At 46.4% G+C, this 23,650-nt stretch overlaps 2 protein-coding genes across 14 annotated transcripts in view; both read left to right on the forward strand.

The window, feature by feature from the left end:
• The window catches only part of LOC110534036 (disks large homolog 4), a 94,822-nt gene extending 92,575 nt beyond the window's left edge, over positions 1-2,247 (forward strand). For all 12 annotated transcript variants that reach the window (XM_090186814.1, XM_036990435.2, XM_090186815.1 and 9 more), the window contains one exon: positions 1-2,247. This exon is cut by the window's left edge and continues 1,490 nt beyond it. The gene's annotated coding sequence lies outside the window, so the exon portion shown is untranslated.
• A 3,902-nt stretch (positions 2,248-6,149) lies between these two features.
• LOC110534033 (ephrin type-B receptor 4a) overlaps positions 6,150-23,650 on the forward strand; it is a 38,806-nt gene continuing 21,305 nt past the window's right edge. For both annotated transcript variants that reach the window (XM_021618669.3, XM_021618670.3), the window contains exons 1-4: positions 6,150-7,163; positions 20,572-20,642; positions 20,851-21,132; positions 22,440-22,830. In XM_021618669.3, the coding sequence (XP_021474344.1) occupies positions 7,085-7,163; positions 20,572-20,642; positions 20,851-21,132; positions 22,440-22,830 (823 nt within the window). In that variant the 5' untranslated portion in view covers positions 6,150-7,084. The remainder of the gene's footprint in view (positions 7,164-20,571; positions 20,643-20,850; positions 21,133-22,439; positions 22,831-23,650) is intronic.

Here is a 23,650-nt window from a genome sequence, read left to right on the forward strand (position 1 = left end):
TCTTTCCTCACAAATGAAGGCTACGTATATATAACGCGTTTAACAGACAAAATGGCCTATACAAATATATATTTTTAATGACGATTTATAACAGGAGTTAGAGCCTGTAAAATGTAATATCTCTTCAACAATATTCCATTGCTTTGTTTGGGTAAACTTTCTCTTGTGTTCAGGGATTTGTTTTGGTCCTTGACCATCGATTTGCCCTTCCACAACACACAGTCCTGACACACAAACACACAAAGAAACACATAATAACTGAGAGATAGCTGAGCTATAACTGAGAAATATCTGAGATATAACTGAGATATGACTGAGATATAAATTAGCTATAACTGAGAAATATCTGAGCTATAACTGAAATATATCTGAGCTATAACTGAGATATAACAGATATGACTGAGATATAACTGAGCTATAACTGAGATATAACTGAGGTGTAACTGAGATATATCTGAACTATAACTGAGATATAACTGAGCTATAACAGATATATCTGAGAAATGACTGAGATATGACTGAGAAATAACTGAGATATAACTGAGATATAACTGATATGACTGAGCTATAACTGAGCTATAACTGAGCTATAACTGAAATATAACTGAAATATAACTGAGATATATCTGAGATATAACTGAGCTATATCTAAAAAATAACTGAGATATGACTGAGAAATATCTAAGATATAACTGAGATATGACTGAGAAATATATGAGCTATAACTGAAATATATCTAAGCTATAACTGAGATATAACTGAGCTATAACTGAGATATATCTGAACTATAACTGAGATATAACTGAGATATAACTGAGCTATAACTGAGCTATATCTGAAAAATAACTGAGATATGACTGAGAAATATCTAAGATATAACTGAGATATGACTGAGAAATATATGAGATATAACTGAGATATAACTGCAATATAACTGAGATATAACTGAGATATAACTGAGAAATAACTGAAATATAACTGAGAAATAACTGAGATATAACTGAGAAATAACTGAGATATAACTGAGAAATAACGGAGCCTCAGTGCAGCATGTGTATTATCTTCTCCAGTTACACATCTCACTTCCTGTTGGCAAGAGTGTTTTGAGTTGAGGTACAGTAGCTATATAATACACTAGTCCTATCTTATGGATGGGGTAAGGTGGCGTGTGTATGCGTGTGCATGTGTACGTGGGTGGTTGTGCATGTGAATGGGTGGGTATGCAAATGTGTGTGCTTGCGTGTGTGCGTTCCAGGCTCATGAGATTTGGTGCAATAGTGTAATGATGATATGCAATGAGACCGGGTTTGGGTGTCTTCGAAGATATACAATAATACATTATAGGTATGATATATGAGTATAATAATATGTTTGCACTGACAGCATTAACACAGGTTTTAATAGGGGGAGTGAGAATAAGACAAAATAAAATATGGATTCCAGGGGTTTGTATTTCTAACCATGGGTTAAGAACTTTTGATTTGACGTTTAAAGGGTGAAGTTACTGGTGGAAGTGACCGTTCATATTTATTGTTCTTTGATTTTTGGGGCTCACTTGCTTTCCCCCAGTGAGAGATGGAAAGTGGTAATGTTTTGGATTGATTATTTATTATTAAGTGCTCTCACTGTTTCAGTTGTATTCACTTGGAAGTCTGTACATTCTACATTTGTATCATTTTTTTCCTTCTTCACTCAAAGAAATGTCCGTTTTTGGGGAGTGGCCAGAACTGTTGTAAATACAGAGGTGTGTGGGACGCTGTTGCAATGCATACTGCTAATTGGACATTAGAGAAACCATCAGTCTCAGCACTGGTACCTGAGCCCACAGCCCTGCTACCCCCTCTAATACACAGGAACACGTCACTTTGAGTGGGTCTCTCACACACACGCGCGCACACACACACACACACACACACACATTCTACATGAATGGAATAATAGTGTGTTATTCATTTCTTTATTTGAAAAATCAAATGTATTTCTTATTCTCTGTCTCAGACATCCATATCATAGTGTGATACTCCTAAACAAAATATATATATACATTTTTACTGAATAGACTGATGATAAGATTACATCGAGGTCAACTGATGCAGAACATGTGTTTAAAATTATTTATCTTGCAAAAGATATTTAACAATGACAATATCAAGCAAACTAATATGTTTCATTTAAGTGAATCGCTTGTTGTAAATTAGCTATAAAGACAAGACAATTAATTAAAATAAGCTTTCTGGAAGAAAAAAATTGTGTCATGGCACCATTTTGTTTTTGCAGAGACTGTTTCATGTTGTGTTTTGGGAACAAGCCAGGAACTAACCATGCACAGGTAAGGTTGGTCCTCAGCCTGGGAGGAGGAAAATGACCAGAACATTTTGTCCTTTAGGGGGCACTCGTATACCATTATTGTAGAATACTTCTCCGCAGTCTCCAGTTTCACCTACTGCAATCTTTTATTTTTGGCTCTCCTTTCTTTTGTTGTGGTGTGTTTTTGAGTGTTTCTTGTTTTCCCAAATGTATTGTTTTTTGTTTTTCTCTTTCATTTTTTTCTCTGTCTCTCCATGTTCCCCCCCCCCCCCCCCTTCTCTCTCTCTCTCTCACTCCCTCCTCACTCTGCTGACACCTAGGGGACCACCCTTTTCCCTTTAGGAAATCACACAACAAAGATGCTTCCTCTGTGAGCCTGAGATTTAGAGGTGTGTGTGTGTGTGTTCAGTGAAGACAGAAGGCATGGCACTAAATTGTGTGAGAGGATGAGGTGAGCCCCCCCCCCCCCTCCTCCCTCCACCCGCTTACAATGTCAAGCACTTTGAGCATTGGAAAATCACTATATAACCAGTCCATTAGGTGTGTGTGTGTGTGTTGCCTGTGTAGCTGCGGGTGTGCACTTGGTGTGACTAATAGGGCATGAGAAGAGAGAATCACACCATATTGTCTCCCCAAGTGTGATTAGGATCAGTCTGAGAGGCCAGTTACCATAGGCATATCTAACCCACTACAGATCTGCCCATTTGATATGCAGGGGACACTTCACAAAACCAGTAATAAGTACCTGTTCCTACAGTCTTTTAGTTTCACTCTCTGTGGTGAATTCTAGCTACACAGCTTCTTCCTTTGTGTGTGTGTGTGTGTGTGCTGCCTGGCAGGATCCTTCATTTGCGCTCTGTGCTGATGTTCCACCTTACACTCGTGGTGTGTACAGTCTTTGTGTCATCCACGCGTTTCTCACCGTGGCTCAGCACTTCGGGTCACAAGTATTCCATTACCGTTTCATTCATGAGCACATTATCTCTGGTCAGAACTGGGTCAGCTCTAGGGTTAGCTGTTATCCCAATGAGATTTGAAATCCCAGCACTACAGACATATGTCTCTGTTGAATGGATTACATAAGGTTGTAGAACAACACCATTATCATCATCCTTTAACGGTCATACCTGGGTTGTCTCCCTGTAAGTAACCAGGTGTATGGCTAGGCTGTCACTGAACTAGGGATACAGGCATGAGGTATGGGATTATGGAGCCGATTTGAAAGAGTGCTGGTGTTTGGATATATGGGTTTGGTTTGGGGTGGGCTGTTTTTACGATGTGAGGGGCTAAAGGTAAGGGAGGGCTTGAAGTGGGGGGGGGGGGGGGGGGCTAAACATGAGACCATGCCCATGAGCCATGAAAGCAGTTCTTTCACAGCTCTCTCTCCCCTCCCTCTCTCTCACACACACACACACACTCTCTCTCTCTCTCTCTTTCCCTCATGCCCATCTCCCATCCTCTCCCTCACTCTCACTTCCTGTGTCTCCTGTGTCCTTATCCCCCCCCCCTCCCTGCCCCTCTCTTTTGCATAATGAATTATTTTGTGTCTGCGTTATTATTTAAATCCTGCATTCCACAGCACAACTTAGCACCCTCCCCTCGCCTTTCTACCCTCTACGGTTACCATGGCAACCCCCCCTACTTTCATGTTGTTTTCATTTCGATATCCCAATTAAAGATGGGTGACGTGAAGTGATCACGGCGGGAGGAGAGGGGCTGAGGAAGACTGCAGCTGAGCGGCTTTGGGGGTAATTGCGGTGACTGTGCAGTTGTAAATCAGTCATCGGTATTATGGATGGGAAGGCTAAATGTTGTGTTTGTGTATCAGAAGCAGAGAAAAGCCGTGGGTCATTGCTACCTCACACCTGCTCCACTGTCTGGGGGGGATAGAGGATGGAAGGGTTTTGGTCCGGGATGTAACAGTAGCATCAGATGTCCTGAGGCCATGGCAGAACAGTAGCCTGCTCATAGCCCCCCTCCACCCCTCCCCCCCAAACACACACTGATGCCGAACCACCGCCGACTTCACACCTCTGTGGCACCGTGTGAGTCTCAGCTCTTCACGCGGTGTGTTTCTTTCATTCGGTTTTTTTCCCTTTCTGGTTCCCACTGTTCTCACCTCCACCATGTCTCTGTCTCAGCCCAGAGAGGGAAGCCCCAGAAGTCTCGCCCAACACCCTCAGAGCTGTTAGCATATGTGTAAGGGAACATGGGGTTTATGGCCCGCTGTGGACGCGTACCGTCTCTGAGAAACTTGCTGATCCAGCCTTGTTCCCACCCACGTCTGCCTTTAATTCACATCGACAGAGTGAAAGACAGTGTTGTATACTTCTGCTGTAGTATTGTGTAGTGTATGAATGGATCGTGTCCAGGAGTGTGTGTGCCACAGGATATAGCCTTGGATTAAGCCCAGTTAGACCTGACCCCATTTAACCTTAATCTGACCCAGTTACCCATGGACCAGACTTTTTTGGGGCCACCTTGGACTCAAAAACCTCTCACTGCAACACACAGCTGCCTACGCCACCTGCACAATGGGTGTACGGGTATGGTTTTGGTATTGGTTGTGTGTCTTCTGTGCATACTGCTCATATTCTGAATCTGTGACATATAAGTGTTGGTCAAAGGGATATTTTCGTGCAAATAGCTCAATTCAACACCCTTGATTATAATTCCCTTGTTATTTTAAACTGATTATCACATTCAGCAATGTAGGATACATTAATTTATGTTACAACAGTTTCTGTGGAGGAGAAGGAGATTTACGTCGCCTAATATCTCGAGTGGAAATGCGTACGTGATGTTTTTTTTATTTTTTATTATTTAACCTTTATTTAACTAGGCAAGTCAGTTGGGAACAAATTCTTAATTACAATGACGGCCAAAGGCAAAAGGCAAAAGGCCTCCTGCGGGGACGGGGGCTGGGATTAAAAATAAAATACAAATATTGGACAAGACGCACATCATGACAAGAGAGACACCACAACACTACATAAAGAGAGACCTAAGAAAACAGCCTGGCAGCAACACATGAAAACACAGCATGGTGATGTGAGCATAGTATGCGCTAAATGTGGGGTGTGAAAAAGATTTGTAGGCCATTAAGTCACACACACCCTAAAGAAATGAATAAAACATCACTTTAGGTCTAACACCAGAAATGTCGGTTTTCTGACTTGCGGACTATACCATAATATAAGTATATCATAGAATATCATTATAAAATGTACTGTATATCGTAATAAGCATTATTTTTTAATTCTCAACGCGTTCTTGTTCTCAGCTGAGAGTGACAGTCTTTCACTGCTACTAATTGTTTTCCACCGGTTTTCCAGATAATTTACGTAAGAAAAGGACAAACAGCTCCTTCACTTTCATGAAGTCACTGCCGAGGAAATAACAGGCCAATACACAAAGTGGGCCCCTGCGATCCTGAATTGAGAGTGCATTTATTTGCATGGGAATGACATGAAACCAGACACAAGTCTGCTGGTTTCTTCTCCAAATAGATTGTAGTAAGTAGCCTACATATATTGTATGCTTGCAGAGCAGACTGGGATGAAACGTAAGACCATAAAATAGAACATTGTAATATGATCTCCACATCCCAAAAACCTGTAGGCTATTTCAATGTGTGTATCATGAATGAAACACGATAACACTTTGGTATGAGCAATATCACTCCCGTAATTTAGGCTACAGAAACTCTCAACAAGATACAAGATCGCAAAAAAATATCACAAAAGTAGGGGTCGAGTGAATACATACATTGATTTGCGTATTCCTATTTGACTGACAGCTCAAATTGACCTATGATTGGCCGAAAATGTGTGCGTGAAGGCGGGGCGTAATGCAGTCAGTGGAGGTTAGTGCTTTTCGACTCTGATTGTGTGTGGTGAAACATCCCCAGTGAGACGACTGCGACTGGACGGCAGATAAGTCCATAACTTTTTGTTTTTTGTTTATTATTACCTGAAAGTGATTTATCGTTTTAAAAAAATATATATATTTAAACTCTCTCATTTGTCAATCATTCCACATCACTGGAAACGTACAGGCAGTGGCAACGAGACACGCAGTTGTTCCCGACCAATCGACTACATTTTTTTAGGAAAAAAAAAATCATACAATTATTGTTCTGGTCGTTTGGAAAGAAAATAGGCTACCGAAACGAACAAAACGCAGCAGTAACATTATTTTCGTTCATGTTGAGAATTGAGGGGGTTTTCAAGTGCTTTAATTGCGGAGTCTAGACATCGAATTGAGAGGACATTTGGGAGAAGTAGAGGGCTGGCGGACAAAGAGTGGACCGAATACATCCCAAGAATACGATAAGTTTCACATACATGCGTCCCCTTTTTGAACATGACAGAGGAGACAAAGGACAACGGTGCTATATAATTGTATAGCCAAGCTATACAATATTCTATAGCACTATAAAGCAAAGTTTTCCCTAATATGAAAGTTGATTTTTGATTGACTATGCTCGATTTTTAAAGAAACTGGTGGTTGATTTTTTTTAGTCGACTTATTCCATGAGATATTGACTTGGCAACCGTCCGTCAAAAAGCAAGGTTTTCCTTGAAATGCTTTGAATTACTCATTTCCAGTGAAACTGGTGTTTGAACTGTGGTCCGTGTCAGATGTGGTCGGTGTTGCGGCCAATGGGTACACGGTCCAGCTGACGGTGCCACTGAATTCCCAGTTACACGTTGTTTTTTTTTGACCAACACAACCGAAGGAGTTCGTTTATATTACGGATAATCTGTATGCCATTATGAATTTCATATCCAGTCGCATTGCCCCACTTTGGCTGGTCCTGCTGGAATGTGTGCTTCTGTCGACAGCAGAGGAAGGTAGGTTGGATTACCTCCTGTACAATGTTCTCAAATATAACAAGGCTGTTTCATGTTCTGTCATCATGCTTATTATCGACAAACAGTAGGGTTATTAGGCTACCTAATAATAGGTTATTGAAAATATGATTAAGGCCCATTTTGCCTTCAGATTGTGGTTACATTGCAACAGCCGCACATGGCAATGTAACATTATCGTGAAGAGGTTAATCAATCCTACACTCCTCCTACATGAACTATGTTTACTGTACATTATGTTGTCTTTGTATAGAGAATCATCACCCTCCACTATCTAACTATTGCAATGAGACTTTTCCCGTTAATGAAGATTAACTTGACTGGCCTGCTCAAGAGCCTATGCAAGTGTACATAGGCACTTTAAAAACAGCCCAAGACAACATAAATACCTGGATTCATTTAAGATATGAAGGTGATAATGAATTAGCTGTGTGTGTGTGTGTGTGTGTGTGTGTGTGTGTGTGTGTGTGTGTGTGTATTTAGTGTGTCTTTATGTATGTGTTCTGGAAAGGTGTGGAACAGCACAGAAATGGTCTTTGTGGAAACATACACTACATGGCTAAAAGTATGTGGACACCTGCTTGTCGAACGTCTCCTTCCAAAATCATGGGTATTAACATGGAGTTGGTCCCCCCTTTGCTGCTATAACAACCTCCACACTACTAGATGTTGGAACATTGCTGCGGTGACTTGCTGCGATTCAGCCACGAGCATTAGTGAGGTCGGGCACTGATGTTAAGCGATTAGGCCTGGCTCGAAGCCGGCGTTCCAATTCATCCCAAAGGTGTTCGATGGGGTTGAGGTCAGGGCTCTGTACAGGCCAGTCAAGTTCTTCCACACCGATCTCAACACACCATTTCTGTATGGACCTCGCTTTGTGCACAGGGACATTGTCATGCTGACACAGGAAAGGGCCTTCCCCAAACTGTTGCCACAAAGTTGGAAGCACAGAATCGTCTAGAATGTCATTGTATGTTGTAGCGTTAAGATTTCCCTTCACTAGAACTAAGGGGCCTAGCCCGAACCATGAAAAACAGCCTCAGTCCATTATTCTTCCTCCACCAAACTTTACAGTTGGCACTATGCATTCGGGCAGGTAGAGTTCTCCTGGCATCCACCAAACCCAGATTTGTCAGTCAGACTGCCAGATAGTGAAGCATAATTCATCACTCCAGAGAAGGTGTTTTCACTGCACCGGAGTCCAATGGCGACAAGCTTTAAGCCACTCTAGTCGATGCTTGGCATTAAGCATGGTGATCTTAGGCTTGTGTGGGACTGCTCAGCCATGGAAACCCAGTTAAAGCTCCCAACGAACAGTTATTGTGCTGACATTGCTTCCAGAGGCAGTTTGGAACAGATGGTTTTTACAAGCTTCAATACTCAGCTTCCCCGTTCTGTGAGCTTGTGTGGCCTACCACTTCGCGGCTGTGCCGTAGTTGCTCCTAGGTGTTTCCACTTCATAATAACAGCGCTCACAGCTGACCAAGGCAGCTCTAGCAAGGCAGAAATTTTATGAACTGACTTTGTTGGAAAGGTGACAGTGCCACATTGAAAGTCACGAAGCTCTTCAGTAAGGCCATTCTACTGCCAATTGTTCCCTATGGAGATTGCATGGCTGTGCGCTCGATTGTATTCACCTGTCGACAGCGGGTGTGACTGAATTACCCGAATCCACGAATTTGAAGTGGCGTCCACATACTTTTGGCCACACGATGTACCAGCCTCTGGACCGCCTCCACCCAGACCATTGCTACGGTGTCTCACTACCAATCAACCCCGAACGGCATGGCTCGGATTAGTTCCACATTACATGCTGAAATGGAGACACCTGGTCCCTGCTATCTACAAACAATTAACATGGCGCTGTTTGACAGGCATGGATAACATCCGAGCACGGCTATGGCGTTACAGGTGACTTGGAGGGATTAGTTGGGTATGCCTACTACAACCTCATTGTAATTAGCCGCAGCAACGGCAAAATCAATTCACGATTGTGTTTTGGTTGATTAATTGAAGGTTTAAGCACCATTCTTCGAGGTTTTGCCCTCGGTCGGTTGTCTTGAACTATTACGATGCACTCTACGTCCTGGCCTGTATGCTACTCTGTAGGCCTGCTTCACTTCCATTGAGAAGGGTTTTTGAGGATCTAGGCCTAGAATGTATCGTTTTCCATGTCATGAACCCACCTCCAACATCTGTTCACTAATTCCCCTTTTCAACTCCCAACAGATGGAGCAGAAAGAGAAGCAGCGCTGCGAGTTAGGTTGAATGTGACCTCTCCCTTATCTTTTAAAAACTCCACTTAAACACCTTATTTACTTCTTCAAATCATATTCGCACGGCATTGGACGGCCTTTGAAGTGTTACCTCCATGTGGTGGCTGCAGGGCTGTGAAGGTATTAAAAAGGGCAATGCTGGTGATGATTCATTTGGCCAAGTTAAGCTTGGCGTCCGTGGGGGGTAGATTGGATTCTGTCCACAGGGTAAGATCCTCAAAAGGGCCCCAAACCCTCTGAGATTAGACAGTGTGTGAGTGTGTGTGTGTGTGTGTGTGTGTGTGTGTGTGTGTGTGTGTGTGTGTGTGCGTGGGTGCGTGCGTGCGTGTGTGAATGATTAAACAAAGGCTGATCCCTGTGCATATTGTATATTAGATATTTAGTGGTCTTTGTCGGGAAGAGTTTGAAGAAAAAATACACTTCCACCCCAGTGAGCCGGTGAGCCTTCACAATCAGCCTCCAAGATGAACTAACCCCCCCAAAAGACACCACTCTGAAGGCCCATCCTCTCTCTGTTGCATTCTCAATTCCTCCACCTACGCTTCTTTTTCTCTCTTTCTCATACTTTGATTAGAGTGCCGTGTTGAGTGACATTCTGCTTCACAACCCATAAACCCAATGTCTAAAACCAGCAAACGCTAAAATAATGTTTTTATTCCGAAGAAGGCCCTAGGTGAAAGAGTTAGCCCCCCCCCCCCACACTCTTTTATTTTGTTACTCTTTCCGTTGACTCTCTCTCTCTCTGCTATGTGAGCGAGGCAGTGCAGTCTGGACTTACCACTGTCTGCCCCTCCGCGGAAATGCGGATTTCTTCCCCCGAAATCCTATTAAATGGAACTGATTTTTATAAGAAAGGGATTTGCATTTAAAGCAATCCTGCCCCCTCACTGACACCCTCAGCCCATCATCCTCTGTGGCTTAATCCCACGATTAGCCCCTTGAAGAGTTAAACAGGCATCCGAGTCGTGCAGCTGTAATGTACAGGCCAGTTTCACTCTACTCTTCAGCAGCTCTCTCTCGCTCTCTCTCTCTCTCCCTCCCCCTCTCCCTCTCTCTCTCTCTCTCTCTCTCGTGGCCTGATGAAGTTTCCTCCGCTGGCTGGGCTCGGCCTAGACAGATGGGTTCCTGAGTGGGTCTGGGTTGGCTTATCAAGACTACTTAAGTCACAAATGAGATGCGATGCATATGGAAATATGACAGGTGGACGGTAGTCCGGGTTGATGAGGGGATAGAAAAAGCCCCCCAGTGCACCACCACCAGCCCCCAATCCATGCATCAACGTCAGTGGCACGCGGACAGGCAGGCAAGAAGCGGGGCAGGTGACCCACGTCTGCACCTCCACCCACACACCACTCACTGTGAGAGGGGACACAATGGGGACGACTAGAGAGGGGACCGGCAGCAGAGGACAGGGAATGAGGCCACAGCCTTTCAAATAAGACAGGGACAGAGAATGACACTTATGGAGAGAGTAATTTCTGCCAGTGGGTGAGAGGGAGAGACTGCTATCAAGTCGAGTAGAAATGAGAAAGGGCTGACGAGAAAGCGAGAGGGTATGTGTCTGTGTTGAGTGTGTGTCGTAGGTGATAATCAGAAGCGCCTGGCTGGGAGACAGAGGGACTTCCCGTGCCTGTGTGCTCGCTGTGATTCCCCCGAGCCCCAGAATATCTGTCCTATATACAGTAACAACACTGAGGCTCAGCAGGCAGCAGGCTTCCAGTCCCACCACACAGCTCCTCAGACAGAGGGAGAGAGAGTACACAACGTGTTCACACTGGTTTCACCATTTCATCCATCGTCATACGAGATATCTCTGTCTTATTTCCCTCTTTGGAACCTACAAAATCTGTTCCAAAGCCCCCCCCCCCCCCCTTCAATTCCACCATGTCTTAAGCCTTTAAGAGCAAAGAACAGTGGAAGGAAGATTTTGAGCTGTACCCCCTCAATGTGTCTGGCTTTCCTTGGCTGCTGAAAGGGAGAAAGAGGGGGATGAGTCAGAATGAAAGAGAAGACCCATGCAGGGCGAGTATTCTCTTGTATCTGGGCTTGGACGTGCCGATCTTTGGATGGTTGATGTAGCCTAAGTCTGTGCTGCCATTCAGAGTGACTGTCCTCCAGCGTCAAGCTGTTCACCTCCCACCGCGGATTAGTCACTGAGAGCCTGTGTGTGTTTGCGCGTGTGTGGTGTGTCTGCATGTTTCACGTCACAAGGACCATATCCAGTTGTAACAGTCTGTAATGGTTTTTCAGTCACCACTGGGGGGGGGGGGCCCAAAAGCTCGATATGTTAAAGAATGCGGGCGTTGGAGAGAGCCCCCCCCGACACTAAACGTTGGTGGTATTATTTTCCGCAGTCGAATGCGTGTACTTTTTTTTGCGTCGGAGCACATTTGAGTGCGTCTGTGGAAGTGTGTGTGAGAGAGTTGACCTTTTTGTTTTGGTATTTTTCCCAGTGTTCAGTGGGAGGGAGACTCTCTCAGTGTGACTGACATGGAGATGCATGCAAACACATTTTCTGTCCAGAGATAATTATATGGATGCGACTTGAGTCGTGGGATGGGGGGAGAGTAGTGGGCGGAACGGCAGAAGACTGAACGACAGAATTACAAAGACAGAAAGAACCACGAAAACACAACAGACAGTACGGTAAACATGCTGAAAGTGCACGGAGGTTATACAGAATTTGAAAACGGATCTGTACCAGAGCCAAAGTGTGTGCTTCCTTCAACACATGGTGATAGTTTGTGAACTATCTTTATAAACTCTTTGTAAATTCTTATGAACGTAGAGTTATCGCCGTCGCACTTGTTACCGTTGAGTCCCTATCAGTTATTAAACAGGAACAATTACAAATGAACACAGCTCCTTTTAATTGGAGGTTGACTCTATCCTAAACCCTTTGTTCTAAACACACAGTGACACAGACACGGGTTTAGTTGAGATGCCGATAAAACCCATGCCAACTAACTGCACCATTGTTACTTGATCTTGTAGCGAGCTGTTCCACAGTGGTTCTCTTTTTCTCTCTAAGGGATGGAGGTGAAGACTCAACGAGTTTTTTTGTTCCTCTCCAGCTCTACTTACTTAGGCTTTTATGGAGTTTAATCTCACCCATAGCTCAGTGTCTTTTGTTAGCCAGGGAGGGAGATGTGGGAAGTCAACCAGACTCTTTCAGACCCCCCCCCCCCCCCCCCCCCCTTTGGTGTGAGATTAGCTGAAGAACTCCAAATCAAACCAGGGAGAGACAAACCCAGAACATTACTACTGCCGAACAATCTCCGCAATTAGCTGGCTGAAATGGGACAGAAATGTTGTTTTAATGTTTCCCTACGTTCTGGAGACAACTACCGCAGTCTGTTGCGTGGAAATGCTGCTGTCTCTACTTCTATATCTTCTGCTGTGGCACAGGAATTTCAGCCACCGTATTTTACACCAACAATTCAGAGGATTGAGTCAATTGGAGCCTGCACATTTCGGAGCCAAAATGAATACCAGACTCTGAGGGTAGGTTTAGGACACTTAATCCCCACCGCTATGGTCAGCCATTTTGGTTCCCAACTGTGTTATTTAACTCTGGCTGCATACCCAAACATACCCACACAGAAAAGTGACCCTGTCCAGTTCTAATAGCCAGCAGCCTGTTCCCGACAGTCACTGGATCGGGTTGTGGCCTGGGAGGGAAGGAGAGCACAGGGACACTAGTATCTTCCTGCCTGGACCAGCCTGTTTGGCATGCATCCCTGAAGAGGATTACATCCAACTAGGAGTCTGACATTAACACCCCCATTCTCACTTTCTTTCCTCACTCTGTTCTCTTTCGCTCTCTCTCTCTGTCTCTCTCTCTCTCTCTCTATCTATCTATCTATCTATATATATATATATATATATATATATATATATATTACACTGAGTGTACAAAACATTAGGTACACTGTCCTAACATTGATTTGAACTCTCTTTTCCCCTCAGAATAGCCTCAATTTGTCAGGGTATGGACTTTACAATGTGTCAAAGCGTTCAACAGGGATGCTGGCCCATGTTGACTCCAATGCTTCCCACAGTTGTGTCCTTTGGGTGGTGGACCATTCTTGATAGACACAGGAAACTGTTGAGCGTGAAAAACCCAGCAGCGTTGCAGTTCTTGACACAGTCAAACCGGTGTGCCTGGTACCTACCCGGTTAAAGGGACTTACATCTTTTGTCTTGCCCGTTCACCCTCTGAATGGCACACATACACAATCCATGTCTCAATTGTCTCAAGGCTTAAAAATCCTTCTTTAACTGGTTTCCTCCCCTTCATCTACGCTGATCGAAGAGGTTTAACAGATGACATCAATAAGGGATCATAGCTTTGACCTGGATTCACATGGTGAGTTTGTCATGGAAAAGGTGTTCCTAATGTTTTGTTCACTCAGTGACATAGATGCACCTCTCTCTCAAACACACACAGGTCCATGCGCTATCATAACGGGGCCCTTATTATAAAGAGCGGAGAGTGAAGTGTAATGTTTCCTCAGAGGGCCTCTCACTCCAGTAGGTCTGCTGAATGCAGTGTGAGGATATCAGTGGCCAGTCCATCACTCCTCAGCTCCCTCCAGACCAGGAGAGAAGCAGGAAACAGGGAGGAGGGGAGTGGGATTAGAAGAGAGGGGGAGACTTAATCTCACAGGCTCAACTCCATGTCAAACACACAAACACACACACTCTAAGAACTGCCGGTCTGCACAAACACACACACACTCATGCTCACATGCACATGAATAGTGGAAGGCGGTGTCTTAGTGGCAAAATGCCCTGATAAGCTTCCACTAGTCTCTTTTCTTCTCTCCCTTTCTCCCTTCATCTGTTTCTATCTCTCTCTCCCTCCCAGCTGTCCCATAACTGCTTACCCCAGGTCAGCCCTGTCCAACACTCTCCCGCCCACCCTTCTCCCCGCCCTTCTCCCCACTCTTCTCCCCACCCTTCTCCCCACCCTTCTCCCCACTCTTCTCCCCACTCTTCTCCCCGCCCTTCTCCCCGCCCTTCTCCCCGCCCTTCTCCCCACTCTTCTCCCCGCCCTTCTCCCCGCCCTTCTCCCCACTCTTCTCCCCACTCTTCTCCCCGCCCTTCTCCCCACCCTTCTCCCCGCCCTTCTCCCCGCCCTTCTCCCCGCCCTTCTCCCCACCCTTCTCCCCACTCTTCTCCCCACCCTTCTCCCCGCCCTTCTCCCCACTCTTCTCCCCACTCTTCTCCCCGCCCTTCTCCCCACTCTTCTCCCCACTCTTCTCTCCGCTCGCCCTCTGTTTTTCTTGCTCTTTACCTCTCTCCCCTCCGCATGTTCTCCTATCCTACCCTAACCTGAGTCTCTGTTCTCTCCCTCTCCTTCTCAGCTACCCTCCCCCTTTTGCTGTTCCTCTTCCCTTCTCTCTTTCCTACTCTATCTCTCCCTCTCTCTAGGCGTGTAGGGGGTAATTGGCACTCTGAGTTTCCTTAATTAAAGCGGGGGTCTAATTGTAGTCGATGCAGGGCGAAGGCTCACAGGCCTATAATTTCCCTATCACACTCCAGAGCCACTGGAGGGGAAAGAGAGGGAGGAAAAAGCAAGAGAGCGGAAGGGCAAGTAGCGGAGAGGTAGAGAAGAAAGTGAAGAAGTCAGTCTGTGATTAAAGAGAGGGTTTGTGTTCCAACTCGATGGAGTCATGCTATCATATTCAAGGTCACTTATCTAAAGAGCAGAGGCATTTGGGTTTATTCACCTGCTATGTGGAGTGGATGGGGTCAGAGCCTACGGGGACAGAGCTGGTAGTAGGAATCCTAGACTACTGTACCGCCAGGCCCTGCTCTCTGGGGTGGTGTAAGGCCAGGATGAAGGATGGCACCAGCTTATATGGAACACTCTTAGGCAGGGGTCTAAGACCTGCTGGTCTGCAAAAAGCAGCAGGCTGCCTGACTGAGTGTGTGTGTGTGTGTGTGTGTGTGTGTGTGTTCAGTCAGCCCCATCTCAATGATAACCTCCATTTACTGTTGGGTGGCCTGTACTCTCTTGGACATGGTTTTTCTAAAAGGGTTCTTCGAGGCCTCCCGAGTGGCACAGCTGTCTAAGGCAGTGCATCGTAGTGCTTGAGGCGTCATTACAGATCCGCGTTTGATCCCAGGCTGTGTCACAGCCTGCTGTAGTCGGGAGACCCATGATGCGGTGTACAATTGGGGAGGGTTTGGCCAAACGGGATGCCCTTGTCCCATTGCGCTCTAGCGACTCCCTGTGGCTGGCCGGGCACTTGCAAGCTGACTGCAGTCGCCAGTTGTACGGTGTTTCCCCCGAAACATTGGTGCACTGGCTTCTGGGTCTCAACCTTTGCCTCTCCTGAGTCCATACGGGAGTTGCAGTGATGGGACAAGACTGTAACTACCAATTGGAAATTGCAGAGAAAAATGGGTTCAAATAAAAATAAGTACAGAAGGGCTCTTCAACTGTCCCCATAGCGGAACCCTTTTGGGTTCCATTTAGAATCCTCTATAGAAAGGGTTCTACATGGAACCCAAAAGGGTCCTATCTGCAACCAAAAAGTGTTCTTCAAAGTAGGGCTGACCCCATTTAGTTGACTGGTCGATAGGCTGTTGGTCGACCAAGATTTTTTTACGGCAAGCAGTGACAAATATATTTTATGGCACGTGAGACACCTGCCTGATTCACCCCTGTCTCAGTGGACTAATCCATTGCAGAGGCCACGGGGGTGGCACACCAGTATCACCAGTTGTACATTTATTAATGAATTAATTCCCATCATTTCTAATCTACAATGTTTGTTTGATTACGGTCATTTCTGTTAATACATTCAATATATTATTATTTCAGTCTTACTGTTGTCATTGTCAGAGTGGACAACCTATGCTACACTTGTGAGAAAAGAGAAAAAAGTTGTGGTTTAGAGGTAGGCCTAAGGCTACCTGGCCTCCGTGCAAATGTAGGCTTATTTGCCCATTTGGGGATCTGATAGTATTTCTGATTGTCTTAACTCACCATCACTATGGAGCTTCTTCTACAGCAAGTAAACAAGGTCTGTTTTTACATCCATTGAGAATGACAATAGTTCCTCAACATAGCCTACTTGACAGGCTTTTTTCCAGCTCTCTCCCTTTTCCATAACCAGTCAGCATGAAAGGGGGAAAAGATGTCATGCTCTGATCCGGTGGAAATGTCATAAAATAGGCCTACCTGATTCCTTCTTATCCCTTGCGCAAATAGTCTACAGCTGTGTCTGTTTGTCTGGAGCTCGCTGGCGCAGGAAATGGGCCCAGAATATTTATACAATGTTGCAAGTTTGCAAGCATGATTGGGCCCGACCAAGTTAGAAGTTAATACAATGTTTTAAGTTTCTTGTAGACAGGCCATGCATATCCAATGTGATTTATTCGTTTTTTATCAAGATATTTTCTTCCTGCAGGCTGCAATGTTTTTATTTGTTGGTTTATGTTGGCAATGGCAATAGAAGTCGTTTTTTAGATTTGTATAATTTTCATTTAGGTACAATTTTGATGAACCACATGACATTGATTTTGAGACATGTAGTTATTAGAAATGAAATGAAACTGTTCCACAAAAATGTGCATATGAAAATCTAAACTGTCACGCCGATCAGTAGAAATGGTACGATAACTTGGCACTCCAAATGGAAAAGGTTGCCGACTGCTGGTGTAGCCTATTCCCGTCAACTTTAGGAGTGTAATGGCAGAATCTGCAAAGGTCAGCAGTAGCAGGCAGCGGGAGGAGGAAGGTCGGAACAGGTTTACTCCTTCTGATTGGGCTATATTGATCTCTGGCTCCCTCTTTAGTAATTTGTGAGTCTTCATTTGTAATCGCAGTGCTTAAAGCATCAGACAAGCTCAGTAGCCTACATGTAGTTGATTATATTCAAACATAGGGTGTGTCTACAGTACATGAACTCTCGGTCGACTAAGATTTTTTTTTTGTCGGGGACAGCCCTACATCAAGGGGTTCTCCTATGGAGACAGCCAAAGAACCATTTGAGGTTCTAGATAGCACCTTTTTTTCTAAGAGTGTACTCTGTCATATAGCGCGGTACTACATGTCTGTGCATGCATACACAATGAGTAAACATAACATTAGGAACACCTTCCTAATATTGAGTTGCACCCCCATTTTGCCTTCAGAACAGCCTCAATTTGTCAGGGCATGGACCACACGGCGTCGAATGCTTTCCACAGGGATGCTGGCCCATGTTGACTCCAATGCTTCACACATTTGTGTCAAGTTGGCTGGATGTCCTTTGGGTGGTGGACCATTCTTGATACATACGGGAAACTGTTGAGCGTGAAAAAACCAGCAACGTTGCAGTTCTTGATACACCTGGCACCACTACCATACCCCGTTCAAAGGCACTTAAATATTTTGTCTTACCCATTCTCCCTCTGAATGGCACACATACACAATCCATGTCCAATTGTCTCAAGGCTTAAAAATCCTTCTTTAACCTGTCTCCTCCCCTTCATCTACACTGATTTGAAGTGGATTTAACAAATTACATCAGTACTGGATCATAGCTTTCACCTGGGTTCACCTGGTCAGTCTGTCATGGAAAGAGCAGGTGTTCCTAATGTTTTGTCCACTCAGAGTCGAAAAACACTCAGACAGACACATGCATGCTGTCTCATAAAACATAATGATAGTTCAGTGGTAAACAGTGATTACACACCTCATACTCACCACGCACTCGCCTCATACTCACACGGCTGGCGTAACCGGCTGTGCCTGGAGGGGGCTGACAGTTGTGTTTCCGCTGCTCCTTATGATTGATCCTCATAGGACATCAGTAGGAGCAGGTTAGGAATGGCACAGTGTGTGTGTGTGTGTGTGTGTGCGCGTGACTCCCATTTTATAGTGGCACACCAGTTACCACCAGGAAGACGTTGTGTAATTTGGTTTCCTGTGAACTTGAGGCAGAACACACAATGGGGAAACACCGGGTGAGATTGTGTTTTCTTCAACCCTCCATCTCCACCTCACCACCATGCCTTCCCATTCCTCCATTTCCACCTCACCACCATTCCTTCCCATTCCTCCATCTCCACCTCACCACCATGCCTTCCCATTCCTCCATCTCCACCTCACCACCATGCCTTCCCATTCCTCCATCTCCACCTCACCACCATGCCTTCCCATTCCTCCATCTCCACCTCACCACCATGCCTTCCCATTCCTCCATCTCCATCTCACCACCATGCCTTCCCATTCCTCCATCTCCACCTCACCACCATGCCTTCCCATTCCTCCATCTCCACCTCACCACCATGCCTTCCCATTCCTCCATCTCCACCTCACCACCATGCCTTCCCATTCCTCCATCTCCACCTCACCACCATGCCTTCCCATTCCTCCATCTCCACCTCACCACCATGCCTTCCCATTCCTCCATCTCCACCTCACCACCATGCCTTCCCATTCCTCCATTGGATTTACACTTGTTCTACTCCTGTCTGAAGCTGAGAGCGACCCTGCTCCCCCTTAACCCCTCATCTCCCTCTCTCCTTGCCCCCTGGGTGTCGATTTGTTAATTCTGGCTGTTGGACTGTGCTTATCAGCCCTCTGCAGCCTGCTACTACCAGGGAAGGATGGGAGAGAGAGAGTGGTAAAGATACGAAGGGGAAACAGGAGGGAGAGAGAGAGGGAGATGTCAGGGCTCTCAGGGACTGTCAATGGAGATGGAGAGAGTGAGCGATATGGATAGAGAGGGAGAGGGAGAAGTGTTTGGATTGTCAGAGACAGGGTGGGGGGGGGGGGCTGTTAAAGGGCGCATTGTATCAAATGTGCCTCAGTGTAAATGACAGTCTGTCAAACCTGCAGGTTTCATATCAGCCTATCAGAATTATTGATGGCATGGCGCTGTTCTGTTCTAAACACAGCTGACCCAGAAAACACACAAGTGATAGAAAACTTTCATTCTGTCTTTTCAAAAGCAGACTGTGCCAGAGAGTAGGGTGCACTAAGATAGATAGAAATAATTCCCTCACGAGGCAGAGGGAGGGTGGGGTGAGAGAGAGAAGGAACGGAAGACAGAAGAGAGAGAAGTTAGTATCTGTGCACACTGAGGACGTGTATTAATAGATCAAAGGAAGCCTGGTAGTGGGGAGATGATGTGGGCACGGCTGGGGATGGTCATGTGACCATCTTACCTGCAGACAGCCTGACCCCTTAGAAGGACCCCTGCAAGGAAACCCCTTAGGGATGGACAGACTCTAGAAACACACCACTGAGATTCTGATGGAAGGAAACCTCGTTCCATCAATAAGTCATGGGCGGACCACAATGCAGCAAAGAGCCAATCTACCGAGGGACGTCTGGGGGGGAAGAGGCATTTTCGCAGGAAAAGAAATCATTTCAGCTCCGCTTGCCTGTGACATTTCTGTATTGTTCCAGTTCCGGGCCCCAGTCCGTATTGAATTACTCAATCATAGCAGAACAGTTCTTGGCTGTTAGGGACCTGGCAGTCTGCCTACACTCCAGGAGATTACGCAGAATCAATTCATTTGTAACCACGGCTGGAGGGGTGTTGTTGTGCCGTAGGTGTATGCGCAAGACCAGTGTGTGTGTGTTTGTTGTGTGCGCGTGCATCCGTGTGTCTATTGAGTTGCACATGTGCATTTCGAATATCCCCTTGTTCCCACAGCTAGTCCATATGTCCCCACCCTCTGCCCCTGAGAATAGAGAGGTTTCTCAGCAGGTTCTTTTTTTAGCTAGAAACAGGGGGGGGGGGGGGCCTTAGGACAGACCTGTATGGCACACTGACCGCAAACATGGAGGACAGGGAGGGAGGGAGGGAGGGCTAAACAGAGCTAAAAGGCGAGGAAGAGAGCAGGGTCTATTTGGCTCAGGACTCAGTTGCTGCCTCTCTCTGTAGTGAATATATTATCAACCACCTCTCCCTCCCTCTTCACGTTGAAGCGGAGGGTTTAGGGAGAGCCAGTTGAATGACACAGTTCTACTGCCTCAGTCAGTTGATCACGGTGAGCACCGGGAAAGTGTGTCTGTCCGTGTATCTCTGTGACGGCTGTTGAAGTGTGTGAAGTGTCCTCCCCTGCGGTGTGTGTCCTCACATTTCTCGTGTCCGTCTTCACAGAGGTCCTGATGAACACCAGGACCGAGACTTCAGATCTCAGATGGACCATCTACTCCCGTGACAACCCTCTGGTGCGTATACGGACCCCCAAACGTATCCTCTCTATCTCTCTCTCTCTCTCTCTTTCTCTCTCTGTAGAAATAGGTCCATCCGATACTGGATCCTACCTTTGAACTCACTTTATTCCTCATAAGTTTAGAATCTGTATGCCAACTGTATAACAATGTGTCATTGATGGGCTTGCTATCTAAACATATTTTCTATTTTCCCCTGTCTCAGTGGGAGGAGGTGAGTGGTCTGGACGAGGAGAACAACAGTGTGAGGACCAATCAGATCTGCCAGACGGACGGCTTGTCCAGCCATTGGCTGCGCAGCGGGCTGATCCAGCGGCGGGGAGCGTCCCAGGTGTACGTGGAGCTGCGCTTCACCATGATCGAGTGTTCGTCCAGTGTCACACACCACCGCAGCTGCAAGGAGACCTTCAACCTTTACTACTACCAGGCCGACTCTGACGAGGCTACACCCACTCACCCATCATGGATGGAGAACCCCTATACTAAGGTACACAGCTATTGTGTACACACATACACACACACACACACACACACACACACACACACATCAACACTCTGCAACACATTCCTCATGGATGAAGAACCTCTACACTAAGGTATACACACCAAGGGTTGGAACCGGGTCAGGGAACAGAACCAAAAACTGGAAAATAACTAAATTATTTGAGGAATAGAATCAGAATCAGAAACGAAAGTGATCTATACTGTTCCGGAACAGAAACTTAATTTTTTAAAGCATGGGAACTGGTTAATAATGTTGTTTTTTTCCCCAGTTCCACGAAAATCGCAAAAAAAAAGTGCCCATGCAAAGCCCTCACTCTGTCATTCAGAAATGTATTCCAGTGTCTGCCTGCCTGCCAGCTGGAAATCTTTGTGTGTGTGTGTGTGTGTGTGTACCGTAGGTTACCTGCCCCTCCCATCTGAAGCATAGGTTACTGTAGCCTACTGACAACATTACAAGCATGAATCAGAAATTGGGGGGAGATGTTTAAAGGAATGGATTAACTTTTTCAATGCCAGTTAAGGATATTATAGTTATCATGTTTCATTGGATTTATGAATTCTAGCGCTGCTCTGAACACACAAGCTTGTTAGCTCTGGTCCACCGTTAAACCAACTCGGAAGTTCAAAGACACTCAAAGTTCCTGCATAGAAGCCGCTCTTCCGTAGATATAATTCTGTGGGCCTAATTCAGATCAGGCATGTCCTGACAAGATGTCCGCCGCTGCAAGGCAAGCTTCCCCCGTCCTCTCTCCTCACCCGCAAAATATGTCAGTTGCATCTCATGCCCTACATTGTGACTGGCAGCACAGTTTGTGTGTTTGCCTTTCGTTATGATTAAACCATGTTGTTACGGCGGAATACAATTAGCTCTTAACGACTTTCCTATACAGATTAAATCGCTTACCCGCTCAATAGCCAGTTACTCGGCCTGCGCTTATTGGGGAAGTCATTTAATGTCGAGGTAAATGAAATGAAAAACGATTTCAAAGGTTTAAAAAGGAAAGGAATATTAAACTGTACTTTTGGGTCTCGAACCGGTTCAGAACTTTCTTTTTCTGGTCGGAACAGTGCAAAAAAATGACGGTTCTGTTCAGAACGAAACGTTTTGGAAAACAATTTCGGTTCCACACACAGCTGCTCTACACACACCGACATATACAGATATACACGCCCGTTATGGATGGAATCCACTGGAATGTGAGTAGGCTGTTGGGATGTTGGATGCCATGTAGAGATATTACTTCCTGTGTTTGTGTTGACCGCCTGCCTCTCCCTCCTGTCATCCTGTAGGTGGACACAGTGGCAGCAGACTTCCTGCTGAGGAAGGGCGGGGAGCGTAAGTTCAATGTGAAGACCCTGCGGCTGGGGCCTCTGTCTAAGAGGGGCTTCTACCTGGCCTTCCAGGCACAGGGAGCCTGCATGGCCCTGCTGTCTGTCAGGGTGTTCTTCAAGAAGTGTCCCGCCCTGGTCAGCTCCCTGTCCTCCTTCCCTGAGACCGTGCCCCGTACCCTCGTACAGGAGGCCCAGGGTGTGTGTGTGGACAACGCCGCCCAGCAGGGGCCCCGGCCACGCCCTCCCAAACTCTTCTGTGGAGAGGACGGCCAGTGGGTGGGCCAGCCCACTACCTCCTGTGGCTGCCTGTCCGGATATGAGCCCGCTGATGGACACAGCCGCTGCTCAGGTGAGAGGAAAGGGGAGGTGGGGGGAGACAAGGGGAGTATGCCGTCTCATCAGTTTAGGTGGAAATCTATTCTGTCTGTCCTTTCACACTCACACAGAGTTGATGCCTAAACAATGAAACAATGGAGAAGTGGCCGGGTGGGGGTTGGAGGGTGGGGAACAAGAGAGAAGAGGCTTACAGAAGCAGTATTAACTGGGAGTGTTGTGGTGGGCAGGTTAAAGCCTGGGGGACTGAGGGAGGTCAGGGGGAGCAGGGAAAAAGGTTAGAGGTGAGGGCGGTGTCACAGGGCTGGGCGGCTGAGGGTGGCGCTTAGGACATGTCAGGACTGGCTGTCAGACAGACCCAGTGAATCAGCCATGAATGGAGGGGAAGAGAGGAGGGAGGGAAAGAGAGGAGGGAGGGAAAGAGAGGAGGGAGGGAACGAGAGGAGGGAGGGAAAGAGAGGAGGGAGGGAAAGAGAGGAGGGAGGGAAAGAGAGAATGGAGGGGAAGGGAGGAGGGAGGGAAGAGAGGAGGGAAGGAAAGGGAGGAGGGAGGGAAGAGTAGGGAGGGAAAGAGAGAGAGGAGGGAGGGGAAGAGAGGAGGGAGGGGAAGAGAGGAGGGAAGGACAGAGAGAAAGGAGGGGAAGAGAGGAGGGGAAGAGAGGAGGGGAGGAAAGGAGGGGAAGAGAGGAGGGAGGGAGGGAAGAGAGGAGGGAAGGAAAGAGAGAAAGGAGGGGAAGAGAGGAGGGAGGGAAAGAGAGAAAGGAGGGGAAGAGAGGAGGGGAGGAAAGGAGGGGAAGAGAGGAGGGAGGGAAGAGAGGAGGGAAGGAAAGAGAGAAA

This window comes from Oncorhynchus mykiss, chromosome 10 (assembly GCF_057628025.1).
Source record: "Oncorhynchus mykiss isolate SJ-2025 chromosome 10, ASM5762802v1, whole genome shotgun sequence".
Classification (NCBI taxonomy): Eukaryota; Metazoa; Chordata; class Actinopteri; order Salmoniformes; family Salmonidae; genus Oncorhynchus; species Oncorhynchus mykiss.